The sequence below is a fragment of the Dicentrarchus labrax genome, unplaced genomic scaffold, assembly GCF_905237075.1.
Source record: "Dicentrarchus labrax unplaced genomic scaffold, dlabrax2021, whole genome shotgun sequence".
NCBI classification, from domain to species: Eukaryota; Metazoa; Chordata; class Actinopteri; family Moronidae; genus Dicentrarchus; species Dicentrarchus labrax.
The window spans coordinates 5034619-5059771 of record NW_026136719.1 but is presented as its reverse complement, the minus strand read 5'-3'; the positions used below and the strand labels follow the sequence as shown (position 1 = coordinate 5059771).

The 25153-nt window shown below is 41.4% G+C and overlaps 4 protein-coding genes across 14 annotated transcripts in view; 2 read left to right on the top strand and 2 right to left on the bottom strand.

Annotated features, from left to right (window-relative positions):
- The first annotated feature begins 511 nt into the window (after nt 1-511).
- cart3 (cocaine- and amphetamine-regulated transcript 3) lies at nt 512-2249 on the top strand. The gene is made up of 3 exons (XM_051379217.1): nt 512-773; nt 1303-1386; nt 1606-2249. Exons 1-3 carry the CDS (start codon nt 585-587, stop codon nt 1711-1713), a joined length of 381 nt encoding a protein of 126 aa, XP_051235177.1. The 5' UTR covers nt 512-584; the 3' UTR covers nt 1714-2249.
- A 6235-nt stretch (nt 2250-8484) lies between these two features.
- cdkn2aip (CDKN2A interacting protein) lies at nt 8485-12681 on the bottom strand. 3 transcript variants are annotated; one of them, XM_051378683.1, is made up of 4 exons: nt 12525-12681; nt 11693-11942; nt 11475-11596; nt 8485-10635 (listed from the first exon to the last, which is right to left on the bottom strand). In XM_051378683.1, the coding sequence occupies exons 2-4, from the start codon at nt 11938-11940 to the stop codon at nt 10046-10048; spliced, it is 960 nt and encodes a 319-aa protein (XP_051234643.1). In that variant the 5' UTR covers nt 11941-11942; nt 12525-12681; the 3' UTR covers nt 8485-10045. The 3 variants fall into 3 exon arrangements, with proteins under 3 accessions (XP_051234643.1, XP_051234641.1, XP_051234642.1); XM_051378681.1 differs by lacking the exon at nt 12525-12681 and adding an exon at nt 12079-12465; XM_051378682.1 differs by lacking the exon at nt 12525-12681 and adding an exon at nt 12144-12465.
- Nucleotides 12682-12699: 18 nt separating this feature from the next.
- tubgcp4 (tubulin, gamma complex associated protein 4) lies at nt 12700-21142 on the top strand. Its single transcript, XM_051378679.1, has 18 exons — nt 12700-12918; nt 13541-13669; nt 13914-14036; nt 14119-14172; nt 14283-14339; nt 14826-14905; nt 15577-15778; nt 15871-16036; nt 16134-16258; nt 16368-16418; nt 16816-16921; nt 17024-17131; nt 18213-18357; nt 18460-18637; nt 19466-19600; nt 19709-19825; nt 19908-20047; nt 20182-21142. The coding sequence occupies exons 1-18, from the start codon at nt 12841-12843 to the stop codon at nt 20186-20188; spliced, it is 2001 nt and encodes a 666-aa protein (XP_051234639.1). The 5' UTR covers nt 12700-12840; the 3' UTR covers nt 20189-21142.
- Nucleotides 21129-25153, bottom strand: part of tp53bp1 (tumor protein p53 binding protein, 1) — a 21037-nt gene continuing 17012 nt past the window's right edge. For 7 of the 9 annotated variants that reach the window (XM_051378671.1, XM_051378672.1, XM_051378677.1 and 4 more), the window contains 7 exons: nt 24853-25044; nt 24490-24669; nt 23249-23461; nt 23042-23136; nt 22356-22552; nt 21542-21678; nt 21129-21452 (listed from right to left, as the gene is read on the bottom strand). In XM_051378671.1, coding sequence (XP_051234631.1) covers nt 21265-21452; nt 21542-21678; nt 22356-22552; nt 23042-23136; nt 23249-23461; nt 24490-24669; nt 24853-25044 — 1202 coding nt within the window. In that variant the 3' untranslated portion in view covers nt 21129-21264. The remainder of the gene's footprint in view (nt 21453-21541; nt 21679-22355; nt 22553-23041; nt 23137-23248; nt 23462-24489; nt 24670-24852; nt 25045-25153) is intronic. The other 2 variants (XM_051378676.1, XM_051378675.1) reach the window with 1 other exon arrangement.

The following is a 25153-nucleotide window of genomic DNA, read 5'->3' as shown; positions in this document are numbered from 1 at the left end:
GAGTCACCAAGTTTACATGCAGGAGAGGCTGCAAATGCCATTCTGAGGTAATAATGGGAAGGTAATATATTGCAAGTTACTGCTGATCTACATAGAATACCAAATAAAGCAATGTTCTCAGACTCTCTGGGTGACTGAAGCACATCATTGATGTTATTTAAGGTTAAACTGATTCCTTGAGGCTGCAATCCAACAAAGATTTGCAATCAAGCGCTCGTTAGGACTGAAAATGATGATCTTATAATGACAACAGTTACAAAATGAAATCAGCTAATTGTCTTAATGCTTATCAAGCTTCACAGAAATGACCTCATCTGTTGTAAACCCTCCAATCTCCATCCAAGTAACGAGTAATCTATTACTCTCTCAGTGACGACCCCCTGCAGGGCTGCTGTTGTTGTTGTTGTTGACTTTTTGAAGCATATTTTGCCCAGCAACTTTTACGGGATGACTCACCCAAGGCAGCTGTTACGCATGACAAAAAGAAAAAATCAAAGGATAAGGTGGAGCGAGCAGATGGCAGGAGTCAGATAAAAAGGTGTTTGGCGCGGGGGAGCGACTATTTGAGACGGGGAAAGGGCCACATGATGCCGAGAACTGGGACCATGCAGAGCTCCAAGCTGCTCAGCGGGGCGCTCCTCTGCGCACTGCTGCTGCTCTCCAGCGTCGCCGGAGCCGAAGTGTTGGACACCGAGTCCGAAGAGGAGCTGAGCCCCAGAGCCTTGCGGGACTTCTATCCAAAAGGTCCGAACCTGACCAGCGAGAAGCAGCTGGTAAGCTTTACATCTTCACTTCTCCTGCGCGGCTGCGTTAAAAAAAAAAGAGAAAATCTTACAACTTTAATTATTTTCGCAAAACCAAAAAAAATAAAATAATGCGTTTTATTATTTCATCCAATCAAACTGTTATTTTTATCTGTTACTTTTACATTTTAGTTATGCTGAGTTGAATTAAAAGTCCAGTTCAGTCTGTGACCAAATTTAAAATAAACCGAACTCAATTCAGAAATGCATTCATTTAAGATGTACCCCTGTATAACTTTATCCTGTGCATTTATTACATATCTGACAATTTATCTCAGCAGTTTGTCTCCTTTTAAACAAACTATGCAACTGTTATAAATAACGATATTACACATTATAAAGCATTACAAACGTTAATTTATTTCTATAATCCTTTGTATTCTCGTTAATTTTCTACTCGTATGACATTATTTCCTATTTGTATGCCTGTTACTAAAAATAACAGACTCATTCATTCATTCATTCATTCACTCTGTTATTTTTTAATGTTTCCTGACAGCTTGGAGCTCTCCAAGAAGTTCTTGAAAAGCTGCAGGCTAAACGACTGCCTTTATGGGAAAAGAAATTTGGCCAAGTCCCAACGGTATTGTCCATAAACTCTACTTCTATTGATTGCTGTTGTATTGATTGCTGTTGTATTGATTGCTGTTGTATTGATTGCTGTTGCATTGGTTGCTGTTGTATTGATTGCTGTTGCATTGGTTGCTGTTGTATTGATTGCTGTTGCATTGGTTGCTGCTGCACTGATGCGTGTCGCAGCAGTGCAGAAGTGACTCAAAGCTCTGCTGTTGTTCTCCCTCAGTGTGATGTCGGGGAGCAGTGCGCCGTGAGGAAAGGCGCTCGGATCGGGAAGATGTGCGACTGTCCCCGGGGAGCTTTCTGCAACTTTTTCCTGTTGAAGTGCTTATGAGCCTCGTCGGGATCTGAATGTAGCTTTGAGATGGGGAGAAAAACGAAACTGTCACTCGATTCCTTTGTAATTACTGTCATATTTTTTATGATACAGCTGAGGAGCAGGTGCGGTGACTGCCCAACCCTTGAGGAAAAGAACTGTAGTAGTTCTATGATAAGTATATATTTTAAAAGTATATTATATATCACAGAAAAACTATAAGTCTCTGTAAGGATAGGATGTTATAGTGATGTACAGGAAATGAGAATGAACCATAAAGTTACTGTAAATATTCAGAAACCACTTCATGTCTGTAGGAAACCCCCAGGATCATTGTAGTGATGTAATAGGAGCTAAGAAATAACCCATAATGCACAATAAACTCACCCGAGGACCACACACACGCTGTAAAGTCTTAACAGCAATATAATAGTGATTCTTCATCTGGGCAAATCCAAAACCTGTCTTTTGAACTTGAACTATTTTGTTTCAGATGAATGTTTGTGTATGACTAATAGAGTAATAATAAACTGTGGATCATGTTGTTTTGTAAAGCAGTGGCTGCTTATTCTTTACAAACGGCTGCAGGCTCCACCACACACACACACACACACACACACAGGCCAGCTCACTAAGGCTGGACTTACATAACGCTTACATGTCCTCATGTGTTTTAAATATGAAGATTAAGGAGCTCGGTCTCAATTAATTGAGCAATGACGTGGATGTGACCGCGGCCTGTGACGTCACAGCTCCCGGGAGGCTGCCAGGCGGCTCCATTGACAACAACAGGCGTGTTGGAGGGGGCGGGGAGCAGTGGGGGGGCTTTAAAATGCAACCTAATCCAGCTGCAGAGGAAGTGCTTATGAAGTACCAGAGAGAGGCTGTCACCGTGCCAGCACTGAGCCCCCCCCACCCCCCATTCACTGCCAATACAGCAGCTTCATGTGCATGAAATATGATTTCAGATTTGGGCTGACCCAGTACTGAAGACAAAAACAATCTATATTTTGATTCATGGCACACATACAGGTAACCGCATATTTAAGCTTTAATTAAAACTCCTTACATGTGTTCTGCTTCTTGTTACTTAACTCGGATGTTTGAGCTTCACTCTGCAGAGTTTGACCAAAAAGAAAGTTTTTCATATTCATCTGCTGAAGAGTTCATCTAAGAGCTATCTTAAATCTAAAAGATATACGCACAAGCATGATTATGTCAGTCGTGGTTCAATATGTAATGAACACGAGCGTGATGAAGAAACTCAAGCCTCCACCTTGCAAACAGACTGAGTGTATGATCTGGAGTGCCCTGGTGGCCTCAGGTTTAAGGTGCAATGCCGACCATGAAACACATTGTCCCCGCTTCATGATGGGGACCTTTTCTTTTCGGCATTTCATTCCTCATCTCTTTCTCCCCTTATTTTCTATCATATCTCTACTGCCAGCTGTCCAATGAATGAATTAAATGCTCAAATAATAAGATATTTTTAGGCTGGAAATGATATTAAATATCTTAAAACATACCTGAGGTGTGTTTGTCAGTTTAAACTTAAATGCGTCACCTTCACAGTGAACCGTATGATGATGACGTGCATCTTTTCAGACAACACAGGGTGGCACACACTCTATGCTGGGTGAATTAATGGGGTATTTCTGCTCAAAATGAAAGCAATGACAAAACATTTTATTATAATAGACCAACATTTGAAGAAATAAACATGAATTATTGTCGCTAACAGTATATATGATATACAGTATGTGTATATTACTGTATATAAGTGGTGGAAAGTAAATATAAGTGCTTTTATTTAGGTGTTGTACTTCATTAGGGTATTTCCAGTTTCTGCTCCTCTGTACTCATTTATGTGATAGCTGCAGTTACTCAGCAGATTAAGACATAACATATGATCAGTTTATAAATTATTATTTTAAATTAGTGTATAAAGGAGTTTAATTAGCTCCACTTTGATCAACAACAACATTAAACGGCTGCTTTCACATTAATGCATCAATCATAATCCAATAATATATAATAATATAACATTCTGAAAGGGGCTGTTTTTTATTTTTACTCAAGTAATTGCAATTTTGAAGAAGGGACTTTTACTAATTGAGTTTTTTTATATTGTTGTACTTTTATTCATTTAATCCCTTTTTGTGTTGATTTCAGTGGCCCCCGTGGACAACACAGTAGCGGTAGTGTTTCTACTGCTTTATTTCATTGATTTCAAGGGGAATCCGACCGAATCTGACCCTGTGAATAACTAGAAATTGCCAGTCTTCTTGCTGATGGTCTTATTTGTTTATATAGGACATACAGAGGCATCAGTATTAAATTCCAACTGTTGCATAACCAGTTAAAAACAGCTTGTAGTTCGTTTAAGTAAAGGATCTGAATACTTCTTCCATCACTTCCAAACTCTGTCCTCACATTTCATTGAGCTGTTTACTTCTTGTCATAGACTAAAATCATTTGTGGCACATGGGCACTGACTCTATAACCCCTTCACAAGTGAAACTGGAATTAAGTTAATCAGTTGTATTCAAGTAATAAAAACATTTCATCAGCATCACGAATCATTTGCTGATTGAAATTATAACCTATATCATCCTGGGCAGCAGCATCATATTCCACATTAACTCGTAGCCACCCTTCGTCTCTGCTACCTGTCAGTAGTTATTAATAATGCAGAAGGACAAAATGTTGACTTATTCTATCTTTGCTCAGCTGTGTGTGTGTGTGTGTATGTATACACTTGGGATGTGTGTGTGTAACCATTTGGGACGTCAACACGGACCTAAAGGCAGACTGTAGATTGTGCTGTGGATCAAACTGACCACAGGGTTTTACGTGTTTGTCCTGTTATTTCCTGGAAAAGCTGTTATTATCGTTAATATTTCACTGACAGATTAAGCCGGAGACTCTCAGGGTTTAAGACATGAAGGACAGAAACTCTATATCACACAGGCTTCTCTCTAAGATCACTCATAGGAAATTACTTATTACAGAACCTAATATTATCTCAAGCCGTCGTATATAAAATTGTGAACCACAATTGTATAATTTTTCTTCATAATTAATAGTTTTACTCATTTAAACAAAAGAGAAAAGATTTTTGTCCTGCTAGGATGGTGATTCCCACTGGTTCAACATTTGGTCACCAAATACTGGACCTTCTTGGCCCCCAGATGTAATTTTGGTGCCCTTCTACACAAGACACATTAACATCTCATCAACAGATTGACATACATTTTACTGAACACATTCATGCCCCACAGAAGATGAAGCCCTTAAATTCTGGACACTGTGATCTTCTTTGTGGTTTTAACTGTCAGCTTTGTACATAAGAGCTCTCATGGAAATTTCAGAATAGTCATTCGACCCTTTGACCTCTCCTCTTGACCTCTGTCTGCTCCTTAATTATATGGGCAGAATTCAGTCACATTTGCAGAACTCGTTCATGCTTGTCAAGGGATTTCTGTCCATTACTTGAACTGTCCTCTAGTGCCGCCCTTTTGCCATGTAATCAGCTTCATACATAAGATAACTACGTGTAATGGCCATATTGCCAAATGGTCCCCAAAGGAGGAATCATATTGGTTTTTAGTGACCCTGTGGCTTTTCCTTTGCCATTACACCAAAGGAGGATATTGCTTAATGTAACAGCCTGGTAGCTACAGTTGTATGCAAAAGGTTTCGGCCCCCTTTGAAAAATAACATAATATTTTGGTGTTTTTTTAATTTATAAAACATGTAAACAGCATCTGTAGGAACAAAAAACACAATATCTTCAGCAAACATTATTGCATATTTACATATTATGTCAGAAATTATGTCAAATCATTATGGCATCATACAACTGTGTGATGAGATTACGTACATTCATGCTTCACAGAGGATGTTCCCTTTGTTTGAATTTTTGGTCAAACTAGTTTTGAGCATGTTGGAGTTGATTTAAGGTGTTTTAGCCACTAGTGCAGCGTCTCCATGGATGGCAATGTCGGCCCACCAGTCGATTGTTCTCCCACTTCAGTCCAGACTGAAATATCTCAACAGCTATCGTGGATTGCTATGAAATTCTGTACAAACACTCATGGTCCCCAGAGGATGAACTAACTGTTGGTGACTTTTCTTCTAGCTCCACCAGCAGGTCAAACATTCACTCACCACTGACTCACCGAATGTTGATATAAGCCTGCCATATTTAACGCAGCATTTTTCCTCCCCGTCCACTGTCTGCAACCTCCGAGCCAGCAACCCACACCCTGAAAATGGCAAGCTACCCTAACATGGTTGCAAACAATACCAAAGGAAACAAGCGTATAGCTGTTACCTTTTCTTTTGCATGAAATTAGCCATTTCAGGGCTTCCCTCGTGCAACTGTGTGTTCCACCAAAACAAGTTCTGCCCAGATGCTTTTTTTCATGGTCACCGTTGCTGCAGATTCACACAGCCACCCCATATAGGGGGAAATCAATGATACATTTTTACTAATTTAAGTGACCGAAGAGTTATTGACTCCAATGTTGGTGATTTTTGTATGTTTTATCAGAGGGATGGAATGCACACACTGTAGATATTTTGAGATGTAATCCCATCACTTTATCACAAATGAAACATTATAAAAAACCCATTGTACAATCAGAAACATTCATGGTGGTCAGGCTGACAACAAGACTGTTTATCTTAGTTCCTGAACAGCAATACTTTCTCCAGACAGCGAGGATTTGTTATTGATTCCTCGGGGAATTACCTTCCAATCCCGATAGAGATTGCGTGTGTGGATAAGGGCTTCTTTCACACACTGAGACAGTTCAAACCTGCAGCAATAGCCCATCGGGAGAAATGTTTGTTTGTGTGTGATAATTTGACAGAGACGTAAAGAATGACGGATGGTGACGGAGACACTGAGAAACTGAAAGAGGCAGAGGATGGTTGAGAGTGTGATGGATGGAGATACAGAGCAGGTGACAAATGATACAGTCTGAAATAGAGATTGCTCTCAGAGAATGGCATTGTTGGGTGTAAACCGCTCAATACGTCAGCGCCAGACAATGCTTAAGGCAGTGAAGCTGATTTATAACATCTGAACACTAATATGTGAACACATGCACACAGAGCTCTACCTGCTGGGTGTCAGTACATACATTCATACATATACAAATACAAGCGCTGTGTAATATGGTGACTGTTTCTATCACTGCTCATGACACTGATGTTTAAATAGAAGTGAGTCTGGCCCAGTGGTTAACATGCATACTGTATAAATCCAGGAAGTGTGTTATTATAGTTACAGTAGTTGCAGTACGTGGCTGGTTGTGTAGTTCTTTGGGACTGATTGTGATACCTTTCACATTTTGTGTCATATCACTCTTTAAATATTTGTTTCACGGTGTGATACAACATATTTGCGTTGTTGTACTTTTATGCTTTTGTGTGGTTCTCTGTTGGAACTTACAAAATAGTTCTTATTGTGTCACGGTGTCAGACTCAGACTGGAAGGTTAAAGTTAAAGTAATCACTGAGGACGATGCAGTGACCCTTCAGATGTGTTTACAGTGTTTACAGCCAATGTTCCAACAGACACATTTACAGTGTCTCTTCTCTCTCTCTCTCTCTCTCTCTCTCTCACACACACACACACACACACACACAGGCAGTCCATTTCTAAAGTTGAAAATCACCTATAAGCACTGCTGCCCTCTAGTGGCAACACCCGAGCCTAACTACAGAAAAAGTGTAGGTACTGGGGTACTCTACTTAAATATTTCCCTTTTATTCTACTTTGTTGTACATCTTACTCCATCACATCGATTTGACAGCTTTAGTTACTTTGCATATTTGGATTATCAAAACAAAAAATAAATCAACTAATAAATTATGATTTATTATTTTAGGTTAAGTGATAGTATGTAAAGTAATAATAATTACTAAACCACCTTCACCAGCTGTATCATCAGTGATAAACACATAATTATAATCCAATGATATATCCTGAAATCAGCGGATGTACTTTTACTGTTGGTACTTTAAGTATATTTTGATAATATGTTTTTATTATTTTAAATTAATTTTGAATAGAGGCTGGGGAGCATTTTTACACTGTGGTATTGGTACTTTTACTCTTCTCCCCACTGCGTAGCGGTACAATTGTACAATTCCCAAATGTCATGTTTATAAAGGACGTTGAAATAAGCACGAGCACTTGAACACACCGCGATGTCCCCCCGGCACCTCAGCTCATGGGGCAGCTTATTTTGAGCATCGACTACATCAGAGATCATATCAGTGATAGAGATCACTGGAGTTCACATTGTCTGATGAAGTGGAAAAATATCACTGTGCAGTCATGTGAATATAACCCGGTCAACTGCGTTGACGTGGCCGAGGGCATCCCACTGACATGAACAATAGCTCAGTTTCAACTGTCGTGGGAGGTCGAGCATGAATGTCAATCAAATCGCTGAGTTTATAATTACTGGATCTGCACCGCTAGCATCTATTTAACCATCTCTAATGAGGAACTGAGTCATCCCGATCAGTCTGAACTGGCCAATTACCACTAATGAGATGCAGTGTGTGACATAGATCAATGTATGGATTCACATTCCAGATATCTTTTCAGTAGGTGTCTGAATGTCCCCATGTGAAATGAGATCATTAAGTTAGTCGTAGAAACTATTATTAGGTCTGTTTTCAAAAGGCTCCAACACACAGAAGCACCACGCTGTTATGGAGATGCTGGGTGGTTTTTTTTTTCCCCGGCACGTAGAAAAGCAAATAAACTTTACTCGGTTAAATTATGTTTATTTTAAAAATATATAGAAACAGGACCACTGGTGTAAACGTACAGTAACACGGAACAGTGTGGATACTCACACTTCAATGCAACCCTGTTCACCCTCAACCCAGACTGGAAAAAAGAAACAGAAATCACACATCACAGCAGCACTTTACCCCCACACACATCACAACTGTACACACCGTATCAAACTGTGTTCAAAGGAATTTTATTAATTATGACACCCCAACACTTTCAACATAGTGTGGGTCTCAGTGGTTGTTATTTATTCAGTGAGATTAAATAATGAAATAAAATAAAAGCAGTAGCCTTTCTGTGTACAGTACTGGTACGGTAGTTGGCCAAGTGTTTGAGAAGAACACGAAAGTCAAAAATTGTAAAGTACACATCAACCTCCACAACTCAGTCAATTCTCTGCAGCATTACTTTAATTTGAAACTCAGTGTGTAGTCATTGTTTAGCAGATTACAGCTGAACTCTTTCCAGTTTTAAGAAGCTCTTGTTAAACACCTTAGATCCCCATCATCATACGAACAATGTTCGGAGCCGTTTATGTGAACTTTAGAACATTTACTAGTCAAGTTACATTTTTCTGGATAAGTAAGAAAAATGAGAATTAAACATCGGTGCTGCCAAACATCTTCAGCGAGGTCCAGTCCTGTTCTAGGACAACTGAAGAGCGGATCATAAAATGCAAATATTAACGGGTACAAGTAGAAACACAAATGTTGATATCTGACATCCGAAAGTCACTTGTGGTTGAAAAAAAACTGAAATATCAAAATAAAGTCTGGATTTATACGTCTTATTCAGACCTTGTTACAGTGACTGTATTAGTTGTGATTGCACCCTGCTGAGTGACAGGAAATCAAAAAGTAACATGTTACTGGTTTGTTCATGTGACTTTTGTTCCCACTGTGATGAGCAGTGTGAATCTAAACAAACCAATAACCCAAAGTAAGGTTATCAACTATGGTTTGGACAAAATAAAGCAAACTGTAGGCGTGAGTGCACGAGGGGAATCACCAGAATCAGGAATGAACAAAAAGGGAAAATATATACAAACTACTCCTAATATGAGTTATGAGGTTAACACAGTTTTTTCATTTTGCTGGGACGAATAATCACATTAATAGTAAAAGTGGAATTTTAACTGTTTCGCCTTGTTGGAGTTTATGACTGTTTGATTTTTAAATGATGGCACATGCTCCGACTCCACACACCTCGTTACACCGGCTGTCTATAAAACTCTGTAAAACTGAAAGCAGTTGAAAATGGAGTCAATACAGCATAAGATGAATTGTTGTTGTCTCTGTGATGAATCCCAGATATCTGTCTGTCTAACAATGAGTCACCCTGTTTTATGACACCAAAGCATTGTGGGAATCGTATCGTGATATAGTTAAAGTTACTCAATGATTCCAAAGTCTAGTTATGATGTTCAACTGAATAACAGTTTGGCCCGACGTGGTCGTGAATGTCTTCAGTAGCTCTATCAAGTAAATGTCACTTGTCCATTGGGGGGGGTGTCACAAACCGCCGGCTCTATGAAGAACCATCTTCCAGCTGCTCATCCTGAAATGGGTAGCTGAGCGCAGGAGGGAAGCCCTGACTCCGAGGCTGTTCGTCCAACAACACCAAATCCTCCACGTCTCTCCCTTTGAACCTCCGTCTGCAGATCTTTACTGTCACTTTTCGCCCCTGAAAGACTTTTAGGGCCTCTTTGGAAGCCATGGCTTTGGCGGCGCCCTCGTCGCGGCCGTAGCCTGTCCCCATGTATACGCTCTGACAGCGGATCTCACACACGTGGCCTTCCTTCTGTGTGCGTCCTGCGGGGAGGCCTGCAATGTCCTTCAGTGGCACGAACACACAGGCCAGGGTCTCTTTACACGACTCCACGCAGCTACGAAGTATTTCAAAATGGTCCAGGTTGGGACCGAAGCCCCCCGCCGACACCAGCTTCCAAGCCACCGCCTTGTAGAGGCGGTTGAAGAAGGGCTGGTGCTCTGCTGGAGCCTGTGGAGGAGGTCCTGATTTCTGACCCCCGGGCCACGCAGCCGTCCTCCCAGCAGGTCGACCGTCGAGCTCATTAGGCCCACATTTGGCTCTTTTCGCACAGCTGTCAGCATCGCTCTCTGCAAGTGATGACACAACAGGCAGGACAGTGATGAGTGCACAGAGAAACAGCATTTAATGAGGAAACAGAGTCTCAGGTGTGGGTGTGTAAAGAAAAAAGAAAAGAAGAATCTGCGTGTAGGGAATTACACTGAAACCCTGCTGTAATAGAAAATAACACTGGAACATGTCGGTGGTCCATAACAAGCTACAGAGACTGAGTCTAACTTATTCATAGCTTGAAAGTACTCACATTGCTTATGAAGGCCCGATTTTGAATTAAAGCGGCAAAACAGCATGTTTTTACTCTGAGGAATTAAATTAAATTAAAATGTACATTCAATGTAAAAAAATCGATTCAACAGGTAAACTTGTCACAGGACAAACGTTTAAACATTACAAAATACAGCTATCAATAATGTTATTACCATGTACTGTATGTTGTTACTCATTGTACGCTCTACAAATAGACTTATATTTATATATATAACAAACAATAACATCAACAATATCTCCATTTTAGATTTTGTTGAGACAAAAGAGATCCTCTTGTCATTTGGAGACCTCGTAGGTGGACGGCATTAAAAAGTGTTTCTAATATTTTGTCTACCCAAATGTAACAGGAGAAACAAAATATAAGTTTTAACATAGTGCAATCCAATACAAATCCACCGCTGTCATTTTCCTCTAGTATCCAGTGAATCTCCCAACGAGGTAAAGTGATAAAATAATAACACTGTGTGTCAGATTGTCATCTTGTGTCCACCTGAACTGATTTCCTCCACATCACACACACACACACACACACACACACACACACACCAGCTGTGGAGAGAACACAGTAAGTGAGCTGTATTACCAGCTGTGGCACTCCGCTTTGCTTTGGCCAGTCCGCCTATCGTGGTTCTGTGAACCGGTGCATCTTCGACAACTACCCCCTCACCCATCTCCTTGATCTTGTCCATTACGGCCTGTGGGTAGCTGAGGGACACAGAGAGCAGAGGGACTTCATCATCTGCACGCACTGACCTTTGCTCTGGTGTGGATTCGTGATTCTGCTGTGTCAGTGGGTCTCACCTGCAGCCCAGGAAAACGTGATTGGCCCACACCATGGACAGGGAGAGCAGTCTGTCCAGGCTGCTGCTGGGGACTCCTGGATCCACTGTGGGGAACGCCTCCATGTTCCTCAGGATGAACTCTCTCCGAGCAACCCACTGTTTGTTGGTCTCACAGTAGCCCCTCAGACTCTCGACCCAGTGGGCCAGCTGCGGGTTCTGGCCCAGGTATTCTGAAACTATGTCCTCTCCGCTCCTCTCCCCCGCCATCCCTGCAAACAGCACAAACACTGTACGTGTGAGAAGCACTGAAGGCACACTCGATCATTTCCTCCGTGCAGCTATCTGAACCCAGGCTAACAGAAACCCAAATAAAGACTACAACTCGTGTTTCTGTCGCTAACTCGCCTGGTGGTAGCCTCGTGAAGCTAACCAGTTACTGTTCCCTCAAAAACCGACTTTTAACAACTAACGTTAAGTTCAGTTAAACGACCGGCCGAGTCCCGGTGCCTCTCCCGGTCCGCTGATCAGTTACATCCCGCCATCGAGCTCCGAAACACCGCCAGAGTCCCTCCGAACAACCGCTCTAACACCAACCGCTAACTACGACATAAGCTCTCTCTACCTGTCTGTCTGCCTGCCTGTCTCTCTCTCTACCTGTCTGTCTCTCTGTCTACCTGTCTCTCTGTTGTAAGGTGTTGCTAGCTAGCTACATGGCCGAGTGTTGTTTTTTTTTTTTTTTTTTTTTTCCCGCGGAAGGGACTACATTTCCCAGAATGCACCTCGCCAGCTACAGGTTACCGTGCTAATAACTTCCGCTTGCTTTTTTCTCTTTTCTTGTTTTGTTTACGTACCTTCGCGGGAGCTCGTTTAAGTTATTAAGCAACGAGGGGGTTTGGTTTATTATCGTTTATTAACACTACAGAAACCCCCCACTTTTACTTTTGTGACATTTTAAAATCCGTTAAATGATAAAAGAAAACGACGGAACGCAGCTTAAGCTAACTGCTGGCTAGCAACCGCCAGTCAAATGTCCCGTGATGCTGTGCGTCGGAGCGTCAGCAGCCTGCGACACCCCGGGCGGCGGTTTGTTTGTTGTTGTTGTTGTTGATGACCGCGGAGCTCCTCCTCGCGTTATTATCACTTTTAATCAATTAAAAGTTAATTAATATGATTCACGAGCTGTTGCTGGCGTTGAGTGGATACCCGGGGACCATCTTCACATGGAACAAACGGACAGGGCTGCAGGTGAAACTGAAACCACGCTGTTTTTATCTGTTTATTTTTGTTTACAGGCGTTAAAATGATGTTATTGTCTCTGTTGACCGTATAGTTACACATTTATTATGCACATAATAGCAGCCCCAGGCTCCACTGCACTCTCAGAAGTATGTGTATTTCTTATTATCTCATTTAGATTAACCAGGGATATAAATGTGATTGTTGCATTCAAGAATTAAGTTCTATACAACATATATGATATTATATGAGTCAGGCTTCAGTCCATTCACACATGTAAACAATGTAGTTCAGATATAAGCAGTGTAGCTCACCTAACAGCCTCACAAGTACAGATAATAATAGTTATAACATAGACAACTATTAAAGGAACATTTTTATAACCTCTTCCACCAGACACCACCAAAACAACATTCAAGGGTTGCTTACAACCTTACAAAATAGAAGATTTTCCTTTGCAGGAAACAGAACTGTTGATTTGTTGATTCACAGCGAGGTACAGTTATTGATTTTATGCATATTTAGTAATAATTAATGTGCATAATACTGACATCAGCCACAGTAACCTTTGTGTATATCAGAGGCACACAGTGTTTCTTTTTGAACATGAACCGCTTTGTTTCATCTGCAGGTGTCCCAGGACCTGCCCTTCCTTCACCCCAGTGAGACCAGTGTCCTCAACCGGCTGTCTAAACTGGGCTCCGATTACATCCGCTTTACAGAGTTCATAGAACAACACACCGGCCATGTGCACCAACAAGTGAGAGAAGATGTCATATAACAACATTTTAGATTTTAGCCTGTAAACATTTCTGTTGTAAAATGACAATAGGATTTCTAACTGTTCGGTCAATGTAATAAAAAAAAGCTGTTTTTTTTACTGTTTATATTTGGCTACAAGTTGTACAGATGTTCAGTTTGTTAAAGACTACCCTACCTTTCCCTAAGACAGGGTCTCCCAATTATAAAAATGTATGCATTTATTTCAATAATTTGTTCTTTAGGAACATCACACGAACCAGCCCAGCCAGACGGGACTTCATGGAATTTACTTGCGGGCCTTCTGCACAGGTCTGGACTCTATTCTGCAGCCGTACAGACAGGCCCTGCTGGACCTCGAACAAGAGGTAAAATGATGACGCTGCCAACAACAATAAATGGTGAAGGGTGTGACAGGATGCTCATTTAACTTGTGTGTGTACGTTTCAGTTCCTTGGAGATCCACATCTGACAATATCTCATGTGAATTATAAGCTCGATCAGGTAAAGCGTTAATGAAACTTCTGGTGAAAATATACCAAAGACACTCACAGTGGAAAGTCTTTATAGAGTTAAACATATCTGTTTGTCTAACACTGTTCTTTTTCTTTAAGTTCCAGTTGCTGTTTCCTTCTGTGATGGTGGTGGTAGAGACGATTAAATCACAGAAGGTAAGGATTGTTTATGGAGTAGTTCACCAGGAAATGTAAATTCAGGGTGGAGGACAGTGATGCCCATGCTGCACATGAATAGAAAGAGAGAAATTGTTCAGTTGAAAAAGAACATTTCATGAGAAAGCCCCAATAAATAAAGAATAAGTTGAGGGAAAGATGTCATCAGTGTATGTAACTGCAATACTGAAGTGTCAACCAGAGCCCTTGTTGCATGCTCCCACTCCTTTAACACCATATCACCCGACACCAACATGTATGTGGATCAAGACACCAAAGTCCTTTCTTAAAGAATTAAGAGAAAACTCAAATTTCTTCATAAGCAGAAAGCATGACATGCCACGGTGTGTCAGCTGATGATGGGATAAAAGCTGAGTTTGCACTGTGGGAGCTCCTTGAAGATAATGACTCAAAGACTAGATCTACTAATCCAGAGGAACTGAACTGACGGCTGTGTACATGTTGTGTTGTTGTGTGCTGCTTTAGATCCATGGCTGTCAGATCCTGGAGACGGTGTACAAGCACAGTTGTGGGGGGCTTCCTCCTGTACGCATGGCCTTAGAGAAGTAAGTCAGCTCTCTTTGGGAAAGACCTTAATCCAAGTTTCACCGCTGTGTTTACACTGGTGGGGTGGAATATGTACTCCATATAGCAGTATTGCAGTGCTGTTGTGATGCGTAATATAGAAACACAGAGTAACCCTGTTTAAATACATGTTTTGATAATGGATTTTAAATAATAATTTACAGTTTTTTTGTTGTAATTCAGTCAGTAAGTCTTACGCTTAGCCTGATGAAACCTGCAAGAAACTCTGTTTTAGTAGAGTTGCCGTGAGGTATAGATGTGTCTCTCTTTCACTGCAGATTCTTTAAAGGTTATATGTACAATAATTACTAGATGTTGCACTAGAGCACCAGCATCTCAGACCAAAGCAGTGGTCGCTACGGCCGACCAGACTCCATTGACAAAACCAGTCATTTTACTTGATAATCATAAAGAACCTTAAACTGTAAAAAAAACAAAATAAAACTCACCAAAATCTTTATTTTGTTTGATATCTTTATATGTTATTCTTTCCACTGTTCCAACAGTCACCCACTGGGCAACTCTTAAATATAGTGATGACTGATTCCTATGTTTTAGAAAATGTCATCTTTTCTTATGATTTGCTATAAAAAATATGTGTGTGTGTCTGTGTGTGTGTGTGTGTGTGTCTGTGTGTGTGTGCATTCTGCAGGATTCTTGCTGTGTGCCACGGCGTGATGTACAAGCAGCTAGCAGCTTGGATGCTGCACGGACTGCTGCTGGACCAAAGTGAGGAGTTCTTCGTGAAGCAGGGGCCCAGTGCAGGAGGAGCTGCGGCCAACCAGGAGGAGGATGAGGAGGACCTGGGGTTAGGAGGTTTGAGCGGGAAACAGCTCAGAGAACTCCAGGACCTGGTGAGAACTACAGTCAGACAAACAGGCCCCACCCAACAACAAGAGGCCAGTGTGTATGTTTGAGTCTTGATTATGTCTGTGTTGTGGTGCAGAGGCTCATCGAGGAGGAGAACATGTTGGCTCCGTCCCTGCAGCAGTTCTCCCTGCGAACCGAGATGCTTCCCTCTTACATTCCCATCAGAGTGGCTGAGAAGATCCTCTTTGTTGGAGAATCTGTCCAGATGTTTGAAAATCACAACCACAGCCCATCCAGAGCTGGTAGTCTATCCTGCTATGATTTAAGCTGTGTACTGGCATTCTCTGATTGTTGTCTTCATATCTCTAAGAGAATAAAACCCATTATTGTTGTTTTCAGGCTCCATCCTGAAGCACCAGGAGGACCTGTTTGCTGCAGACCTGCACAGACTCAAACAGCAACCTCTGTTCAGCCTGGTGGATTTTGAAAATTTGATTGATCGCATCAGGAGCACAGTGGCAGAGGTGAGCTCATTTACTACTCGCATTATTGTCTTCTCTCAACTAAATAAGAAATTCAACGTAAGCTACTACACTCATTGTGACTGAATCAAAATGTCTTCCTGACCTCCAGCATCTCTGGACGTTGATGGTGGAGGAGTCAGATCTGCTCGAACAGCTCAAGGTTTGTATTAATGACACTCGGTTCTGGATCATAAATGGGTGCAAAATGAGAAGTGCATAGTTATTATAGTTTTGTATTTTTTATTCGTTTTTATTTTGATTTTGTTTCCAATTCAGTTTCAATTAGTTTCCAAAAGGAGTTGGCTCGTTTCACTTTAGTATTTGTTGTTTAAAATGTTCCAGCCATGTAGACATCCTAGTCTCAATAAATATATGCACCAATGCCTCCTCATGCTTGTGTCGACAAAAACTGGACCAAATAACAAGAAAAAGACATTTATTTTTATTTTTATTTCCATTACCTAACATGTTTTTTCACACCCAGTTTTAGTTTTTAGTTTGGTTTTAGTTAACTATAATAACCTAGGAACAGTGTTGACGTTTCTATTTTCTTCCAGATCATTAAAGACTTTTATTTACTGGGTCGTGGCGAGCTCTACCAGGTTTTTATTGACCTTGCGCAGCACATGCTCAAGACTCCTCCGACTGCTGTCACTGAGCACGGTAAATTTCAATATGCAAACCCCCCCCCCCCACACACACACACACACACACACACACCCTGTATTGCTCAGTAGTTACAGATATTTGTTTACTCCTCCACAGATGTAAATGTGGCCTTTCAGCAGGCGGCTCATAAGGTGCTGTTGGACGACGACAACCTCCTTCCTCTGCTGCACCTCACTGTAGACTACCAGGGCAAAGACGGCAAAGGTGAGCTGCTGACCACCGCATACTGTAAGTTCATGGTATTCAGGAAAGTAGAGGAGAAAACCATCTGGATGATACGAATACAAACAGAAACCTTTTTACTTTGAGATGATGCTCTCCTTTTATTTGGTGTTTAGCGCCATCCAGTGGTTTTATGTGAACAGTTAAACGGTTAAAAGAGCAGCTCTTATCTACACAGTAACCCAATCTCACAACGAGGTGTCAGAGTATCCATCTTCTTTTTAACTAAACTGCTGCTTGAAAACATTCTGACCTCACGCCAAGTCTTCCAACTTCTGTTGGAACAATTATTTGAACAATTTTGATTAAGAACTAATTTATTAAGCAAAAATGCAGAGTATTCTCTGTTCCTTCTCAAATTTGCTTCTTTCCTCTGATCGATATCATTATAAAATCAAATATCTTTTGTTTTGTTTATTGTTTTGGGCTGTTGGTCAGACAAAACACATTGGCTCAGAGAAACAGTGATGGGCATTTTATGGACTATGTATGAGTTACCTTTTAAAAAATAATCTACATTGATAATGGAAATAATCATTTGCAGCCCTATTTCAAACATAATGCACACTACGTTGCAGCTTATGTGCTCAATTTGAGATCAGTTTGTATTAAAACATGCTTCAGGTCTGTAGCAACCGATAATGTAATAATTGCCAATAATGTAATAATTGCCAATAACGTAATAACTTATTACATTATTGGCAAAATGTTATTACCTTATTGGCACAGCATTAAAAAAATCCTTTGAAATGTAATAACTGCAGCCGATAATGTAATAATACATAAATAGGATTGCATTTCTTGGAATTTTTTTGTAGTTTTTGTGCTTAAATATGGTTGCTTACAACCATATTTAAGGAGAGAGAGTGCTGCATAATACATACCCTTGATGAATGAATATGACGACTATGCCATCCACTATATCTATTTTTGATGAGCAAACTGCATAAAAACTACAAAAAAATATTTGATTTCCAAGAAATGCAGTCCTATTTATGTATTATTACACTGTCATTTTGACTGATTCAGTTTTCGTTAACTGTTAATGTGTCTGTTTTCTCAGAGGCGACAGGCCCCAGAGATGGAGCCACTCCTCCACAAGACACCTCCCCTCGTGAGGTCCCTCCCACGGGTTGGGCAGCTCTCGGTCTCACCTACAAGGTCCAGTGGCCGCTGCACATCCTCTTCACTCCTGCTGTCTTAGAGAAGTGTGTACTCGTTTGGCTCCCTATGGTAGAATTGATTGATGTGTGTTTAGTGCAGCTGGTGAGCATCCTCTCCTCCTGTTTGTTCCTCCTCTCTGTGGTCAGGTACAACGTTGTGTTCAGGTACCTGCTGAGTGTGCGGCGGGTGCAGTCGCAGCTGCAGCACTGCTGGGCTCTACAGATGCAGAGGAAACACCTCAAGTCCAGCCAGACCGACGCTGTCAAGTGGAGACTGCGCAACCACATGGCGTTCTTGATCGACAACCTGCAGTATTACTTACAGGTAAATAATACAGCCCCAAACCTAATTAATTAAACCTAATTCATTTCGTACATACTTTAAAGTAGAGCCCGACCGATAAGGGATTTTTTTAAGACCAATTTATCAGTCGGGCTCTACTGAACACCGTGAGTATACAGGCTTTCTAAGAGCAATCCTAGCAGTCTGTGCCTCTTAAAATATATCATCATTACATTCATTAACATTCAAATCCCACTTGATCCTTAATTCATGCAATACATGTCTTTTAAGTAAATATATTCCAGATTTAAATGTATTTCTGGAGATTTTTGATTTAGTTCCTAAAAAGATAAATCTGTTATTTAATGAAGGAAAATATAAAATACTGGAAAATAATTATAGATAACCTATAATAAAACTTTTTAACTTTTGGTTTGCACTCTACAAATCAAGCAGGGAATAAACCCCATAAAAGTGGGTGGGGCTAATCAGTAGTTGTTCATTTGAATTAAAGTTTTTATATTTTGTATAAAAATATCTACTGAACAGCCTCAGAATTGAGCTTCTAAGGGACATTTTTGATCAAGAGTAAGTGAACAATTTACTGGAAAAATCCATTTAAAAAAGCACATTATCTGTACCGGGTACGTGTTTCAGTGCCTACATCCACTTATGGCTACATGTGAGTGTAGAAGATTCACAATTCTTGATTTATTAATATAATAATATAAAGCCATGCATGTGTATGCATAGGTTTATAAATCTCTTAAAAAGAGTGCATATGCATATACGTATGCTGGATGAACTTTTACAGACCCTATGATTGTCTCCTTGCGTCAGCTGAGTTGTTTTCCTGTTGTTTGTCTCTAGGTGGATGTGCTGGAGTCTCAGTTCTCTCAGCTGCTTCAGCAGATCAACTCCACCAGAGACTTCGAGAGCATCCGACTGGCCCACGACCACTTCCTCAGCAACCTGCTCGCCCAGTCCTTCATCCTCCTGAAGCCGGTACCAGTCACTCATTCCAAATGATGTTGGAACTTAATTAGCTGCTAACGTTTACCTTTTTTCCAGACAGAGACTGTTTGCTAACTCCGTAGATGCTTCTGTCCTCAGGTATTTCACTGTCTGAACGAGATCCTCGAGCTGTGCCACAACTTCTGCTCACTGGTGAGTCAGAGTGTGGTGTCGCTGGACGAGAGGGGAACTGCTCAGCTCGATATCCTGGTCAAGGTAGAGTCGCTCATCTGCTCATTTGTTTAATGTTGGAAAATGTAAAGATAGATTTTGTAATACTGCCACATTCAAATTTCAGGGCTTCAGACGTCAGTCCTCCTTACTGTTTAAAATCCTTTCGAGCGTGAGGAACCATCAGATAAACTCTGATCTGGCTCAGCTGTTACTGCGACTGGACTACAACAAATATTACACGCAGGCTGGAGGCACGCTGGGCAGGTAGGACGCAGACTACAACCATCAACTATTATCTTCTGTGTATAAAACTCTCTAGAGACAATTATTAGAACACACTAATCAAACAGGAGTCAGCGTGCTACGGTTAATCCAAAACCTTTACGTTTCTTTTTCAGTGTTTAAGAAGAGTGCAAAGGATTAAGATTTGGAGACATGTCCTCCTCTGCTAACCTCTCACACTGAACAGAAGATCATCAGTCCTGTCCTTTCCCTGTGGCATGCCTGTTAAAATGATGTTTAAAGAGTTCGTTCACCCAAATAACACAACCATTTTCCTCACTTACCTCTAGTGGTATCACGCCTGCAGGATTGCTTGTGGCGCTTTCAGCAACTGACAGATTTCAGTGGGACTATTTCTCTGGTAGAAAGTAGTTCCAGTGAGATTGTCAACAATAACCAGACGAAGCTAAAGTGAATCTTCCTGTAAAAAGCCTAGCTCGACTGAGCTTTACAAACAGAATCATGCTTAAGCAGCTTCAAAATAAAGTAAAGAGACTAATTTAAGCTTGGTTTAAGAGCTGTTTATATATTTGATTTAAAGGAGTAGTTCAACATTTTGGGAAATGTGCTTATTTAATACTGAGAATAAGATGTAAAGATTGACTCCACTCATCGTCTGTTAAATAAGAAGCTACAGAGGTCAAAACTCCAGCAACTAATGTCAACGCTTGAGACCATCATCATCCCCAGCCAGGAGACTACTGGCTTAGCTTAGCATAAACGCCTTTGGATTTAGCCAGCCAGGCTAGCTGTAGCTACATATTTAGCATATAGACATGAGAGGTGAACTAATCTTCTCAGCTAACTCTGCAAATAAGAAAATTGACCAAGCTGCTGTAAAGATTTTAAATGAATTCTCTTCCACTGTGAAGCTCTGGAAGCAGAAATCTCAGACAGATCTAAACGGCTTAGCATTATCTGCTAGATGGAAGACCACTAGAACTGAGCGGGGAATTTTTGGGTGATCTGACTCTTTGGCTGTAGCGCACTGTTCTTGTATAAACTGTAAATATTAAAAACCTTGCATGTACCATTTACTGTAGAGGAAATAAACTTAAATCAGTTAAAATGAAACAAGGGTCACAATTTATTATCCCATAAAAACAGACAGGATAAAGGTATATACAGCAGAGGCATGCAACAGAACTAATGCTGAACATTTAACATGGTCGAAGGCATTTTGCACATGTGGAGTCAGATTATGAGGAGGAGTAGTCGTGGCGATACTGAGGCTTGCTATGGAAACCCAGGCGCTCGCCGCAGATGACGCTCTGGATGAGCCACTCGGGAGACACCAGCGGGACTTCCTGTGATGTCACATTTTTCTCTACCAGTGGTGGACAGGCATGGTCTGTCACCACAACATCGTACTTGCCAGCAGGAATGTCTGCGGATGGAGGGAAGATGAGACGATCAGTAACAACGTTTTTCACAGTTCACACTTCAGTTGGACGTCGTGGTGGATTCTGTCTGTACCTGAACTGTCCTTGTCGGCCTGGAACTGTCGGACAGAGGAACCTCCACCCATGGTGATCAGCTGTGCCCAAAGCTCCACCGGCTTCTCAAACACCAGAAGGACCCGCAGAGCCTTGAACGGGCTGCAGCGAGGATGCCTGATCGGAGAGAAAAAATCATGTAAAGTCTATTAAAACGGCAACATTGAATAACCTTTCCAGAGGGGGGGGGGTTCTCCTCTGCTTGACTTTGTACCCACGCTCAGGTTGTGGTCTCTAACATCCACAACTGCCCACTGTTGGCCTGAGGAGGGCTGCTCCTGACACACTTGCTGTGTCCAAACTCACTTCCAGTTTACTTTATAGTTCACACACTGTCCACCATTTTTTTTAAGTGACCTGATTTTGTGCTCTCTATAGTTCCCCTCAAAATGACATTGATATGAAAGAGGATATGATCTTGGGGAATCTGACCCCCTGTGGCACTCCTACTGATCCAGTATGGGTGTCTGTATACATCAACCTTAAGGGATGTGTAACATTTTTATACAAACTAACATTTACATATTTCTTGCCACAAATAAAAAAAAACCAGGAAACAAGTCAATTCTGGCTACCATCTGTTTTGGATTAAGAGATGAAGTTGTGGGAAACTGGTTAATAATCCTTGTTCAAGTGTAACAGAGAGAGTACATTTGGAGTGTTTTTCCAGATTAACAGGGATTTACGTTTCAGAAAAAACAAATGCTTAGCTCTGTGACAGGAATGCTAACACAACCCCTCGATACTCAAAACCTAAAGAATGAAAAGAAACACGAGGCGGAGCTTCATCTTACCATTCTACTATGGCCTCATCTGGCCCCACGCCAGCAGGCAGCAGGTAGTTCCTGTAGTTGAGCAGCTTGTTGTCTTTGCAGCAGTCGCGCACCCAGATGTGCGACACACACGGCACACCGCTGGCCAAACACAGCAAGTACTTTCTCGTACGACAGTGCTGGTCTGCGATGAGCAGGCTCTGGTAAGCTGCCTTACACTGAAGGGGGAACAGAGAGGAAAGCATTGATAGGAGTACAAACCTGCTTTATTCATAAACTGTAGCTCAAGATGTGTTTTTATATGTTAATTACCACAACCGACAGGAACATTAAAAATGACCACAACAATAACTAGTGAGGGCTGTATGAAAGTGAAAACAAAGTGCCGCCCCCAATAACAATTTGAGTAATATAACTATAATGGTTGACTTCTATATTGACTGACAAATCAGCTCTTTATTACGTTGTGGAAAATACTGAACAATATAGTGTTCCAGTAGTGCACAATGTCTCTATTGGTTCATCTGAGAGCAAAACTACAGATTGACAGCAGAGGAAATGACTTGAAACTGAAGTTGCAAGTTCTACAATATAGGTAGCAAAAGTTAAAATGACCCAGAAAAATTAAGTGTTGTAAAATACTGGAGGCGTTAATCCTAACTTTTTTTATTTATTTTTTTCTTTTCTGGTGTTTTCAGAGGACTAACCTGTTCTTCATTAAAGTCTGGCAGGATGAAGCCTCCACCTGCCTGCAGCTGGGACTCTGTGTATGCTTTGTTATATGGACCTGTCTGCACGTAATCTGTTGAGAGAATAATTGACAATGATTATCGATCAATTAAACAACAATTAAACAATTAATTAAATTAAATTAAACAGAAGCAGGAAGGGAACCTGCTGGCGCATTATCATACTCATTTCGTCATCATCTGCCTCACCCTCCTCTTCGTCGCTGGTGAGCTTGTTGGTGAGCCGGTCGATCTCAGACGAGGCGGTCAGCATGAAGGCGAAGCCCATGAAGAGGGACGCGTTGTGGGGCAGCGGACCGTGAGTGTCTGCCACGTCACAAGACTGCCCGGGGAGATCTGTGCCGCTGCCAGACGTGTTACACACACCGACCCGCTGAGCTGAGGACAGAAATACACGTGTTAGAAGTAGAAAAGGCAGCGAGCGAAGGAATCAGGTGAAAAGACGGTTGGTAATTTAAAAAGGTCTGTTCAACCAAATTACAAAATATCTTCTCTCTCATCTCTAGAGACATCTGGCCCTGCAGACTGTTTTATCTGCTGGTGTTTTGAGATTTCTAGAAATAGTTCCTATTAAAGCTGCTGACTGTGTGTTCTGTGGATGATCCTGACTAACAGGGACACCGATTCTGGAAAAAGATGTTGCTGTTGTTGCTGAAAATCGGGACAAATATAACCTTAAAACAAGAGGAAAGTGAGAAAATGTGTTCCCTTTAATTTAGCTGAACCAACCTTTTGAGCATCAAATACTGGCTCTATTAAAATAATTTTCAAAGCAAATACACCCATGACTTTAGAGAAATACACACTGCCTTCCCTCCACCAGTGGACCAACACCGGGGTAATACTGGTGTATGAGATTAGTTACCAAGTCAGCCTCGGCAGCAGCCGGCACACGACAGCAGAGGATGGACACAGACCACACGAAGTTGTGCTCAGTATAAAAATCACACATTACTGACTCCATATCACACAAGAACATCATCTGAAATCTGACAACGATCACTTCATCAAATCGGCTGTAAAATTCTTGTAAGTGAATTAAGAACTTTATATAAAAAAAAAAAAAAAAACTTCAGATGTAAACAGCTTCTAAAAAGATTTAAAAAGTGCTATTACACCTGCAACGTGTTTACTTATACAGACACTGAAAACGAATTAAAACCTTAAATATGTTCATTCACACCAGAATAATACATTATGTTTAAAAATCTTAACTCAATTATAATGTATGAAGTCAGGTTTTAAAAAAAAAAAAAGTAAATAAAAACATTTTGAGATAAAGTCCTGAATTCCTTATGTTAAAAACATGGGAAAGAAATAAACCATGAACCCCTGAAACCCCCCACACCCCCATCCCCTCCCTCCGTTCAGATGCAGTCATGGCTTTGTTGAGCGAGTCTCCGTACCGGCTCTGGCGCCTGGCCCCCTGCGGCCTCTCTTGGCCGGCATCCTATCGTCCTCGGAGGTCATCAGCTTCCTCTTGCCGGAGGGGCCGGGGGTTCGGGGGCTGCTGGAGGAGCTGCGGTTGGGAGTGTTCTCACCCCCGGGGGCTCCTCTGCGCCTCCTCTTCCCCTCCACCAGGTTATCTAAAGAGAATATTTACACCTCTGTTTAATAAAGACCCAGATGTAGAAGAGAGAACTGATTAATGATCTTCTAAACGCCACTCTGAACACACAGGGTCTGCTGCAGTGAGTTCTGGGAAAACAAATTATTCCAAAAATCTTTACAACAGACCATCTGTCTGTGTCCAGCTGCGGTGGTCTTACCCAGGCTGATGTCGGAGGCCTTGGTCAGGGGAGTGGAGGGCTCGTAGGGCCCGAGGCTGTGCTGCTCCCTCAGCTTGTTCCCCTGCTCCATAGACAGGATGACGGCGGTCCTGTTGTACCACTGCCTCTGGCCGTCCTTCTCAATACTGTAGAACAGATCCTGCCCCTCTGTTTTATGGCCCCTCACGATGCCTGCAGACACACACACACGAGAGACAGAACGCTATCAACACTTTGGGTTTGAGACTCAATGTTTGCGTTTTGATATTTGTATTTATTGCTGACCAAAAACCCGTCAAAT

Excerpts from the sequence above, each read along its gene's own strand:
- cdkn2aip (XM_051378683.1), bottom strand. The coding sequence starts at position 11,940 with ATGGCGGGGGAGAGGAGCGGAGAGGACATAGTTTCAGAATACCTGGGC. Across the intron at positions 11,597-11,692 it reads CACGTTTTCCTGGGCTGCAG|CTACCCACAGGCCGTAATGG; the intron begins GTGAGACCCACT and ends TGTGTCCCTCAG. Across the intron at positions 10,636-11,474 it reads AAAGCGGAGTGCCACAGCTG|AGAGCGATGCTGACAGCTGT; the intron begins GTAATACAGCTC and ends CATCACTTGCAG.
- cart3 (XM_051379217.1), top strand. The coding sequence starts at position 585 with ATGATGCCGAGAACTGGGACCATGCAGAGCTCCAAGCTGCTCAGCGGG. Across the intron at positions 774-1,302 it reads TGACCAGCGAGAAGCAGCTG|CTTGGAGCTCTCCAAGAAGT; the intron begins GTAAGCTTTACA and ends GTTTCCTGACAG. Across the intron at positions 1,387-1,605 it reads AATTTGGCCAAGTCCCAACG|TGTGATGTCGGGGAGCAGTG; the intron begins GTATTGTCCATA and ends GTTCTCCCTCAG.
- tubgcp4 (XM_051378679.1), top strand. The coding sequence starts at position 12,841 with ATGATTCACGAGCTGTTGCTGGCGTTGAGTGGATACCCGGGGACCATC. Across the intron at positions 16,419-16,815 it reads ATCTGCTCGAACAGCTCAAG|ATCATTAAAGACTTTTATTT; the intron begins GTTTGTATTAAT and ends ATTTTCTTCCAG. Across the intron at positions 18,638-19,465 it reads ACCTGCAGTATTACTTACAG|GTGGATGTGCTGGAGTCTCA; the intron begins GTAAATAATACA and ends GTTTGTCTCTAG.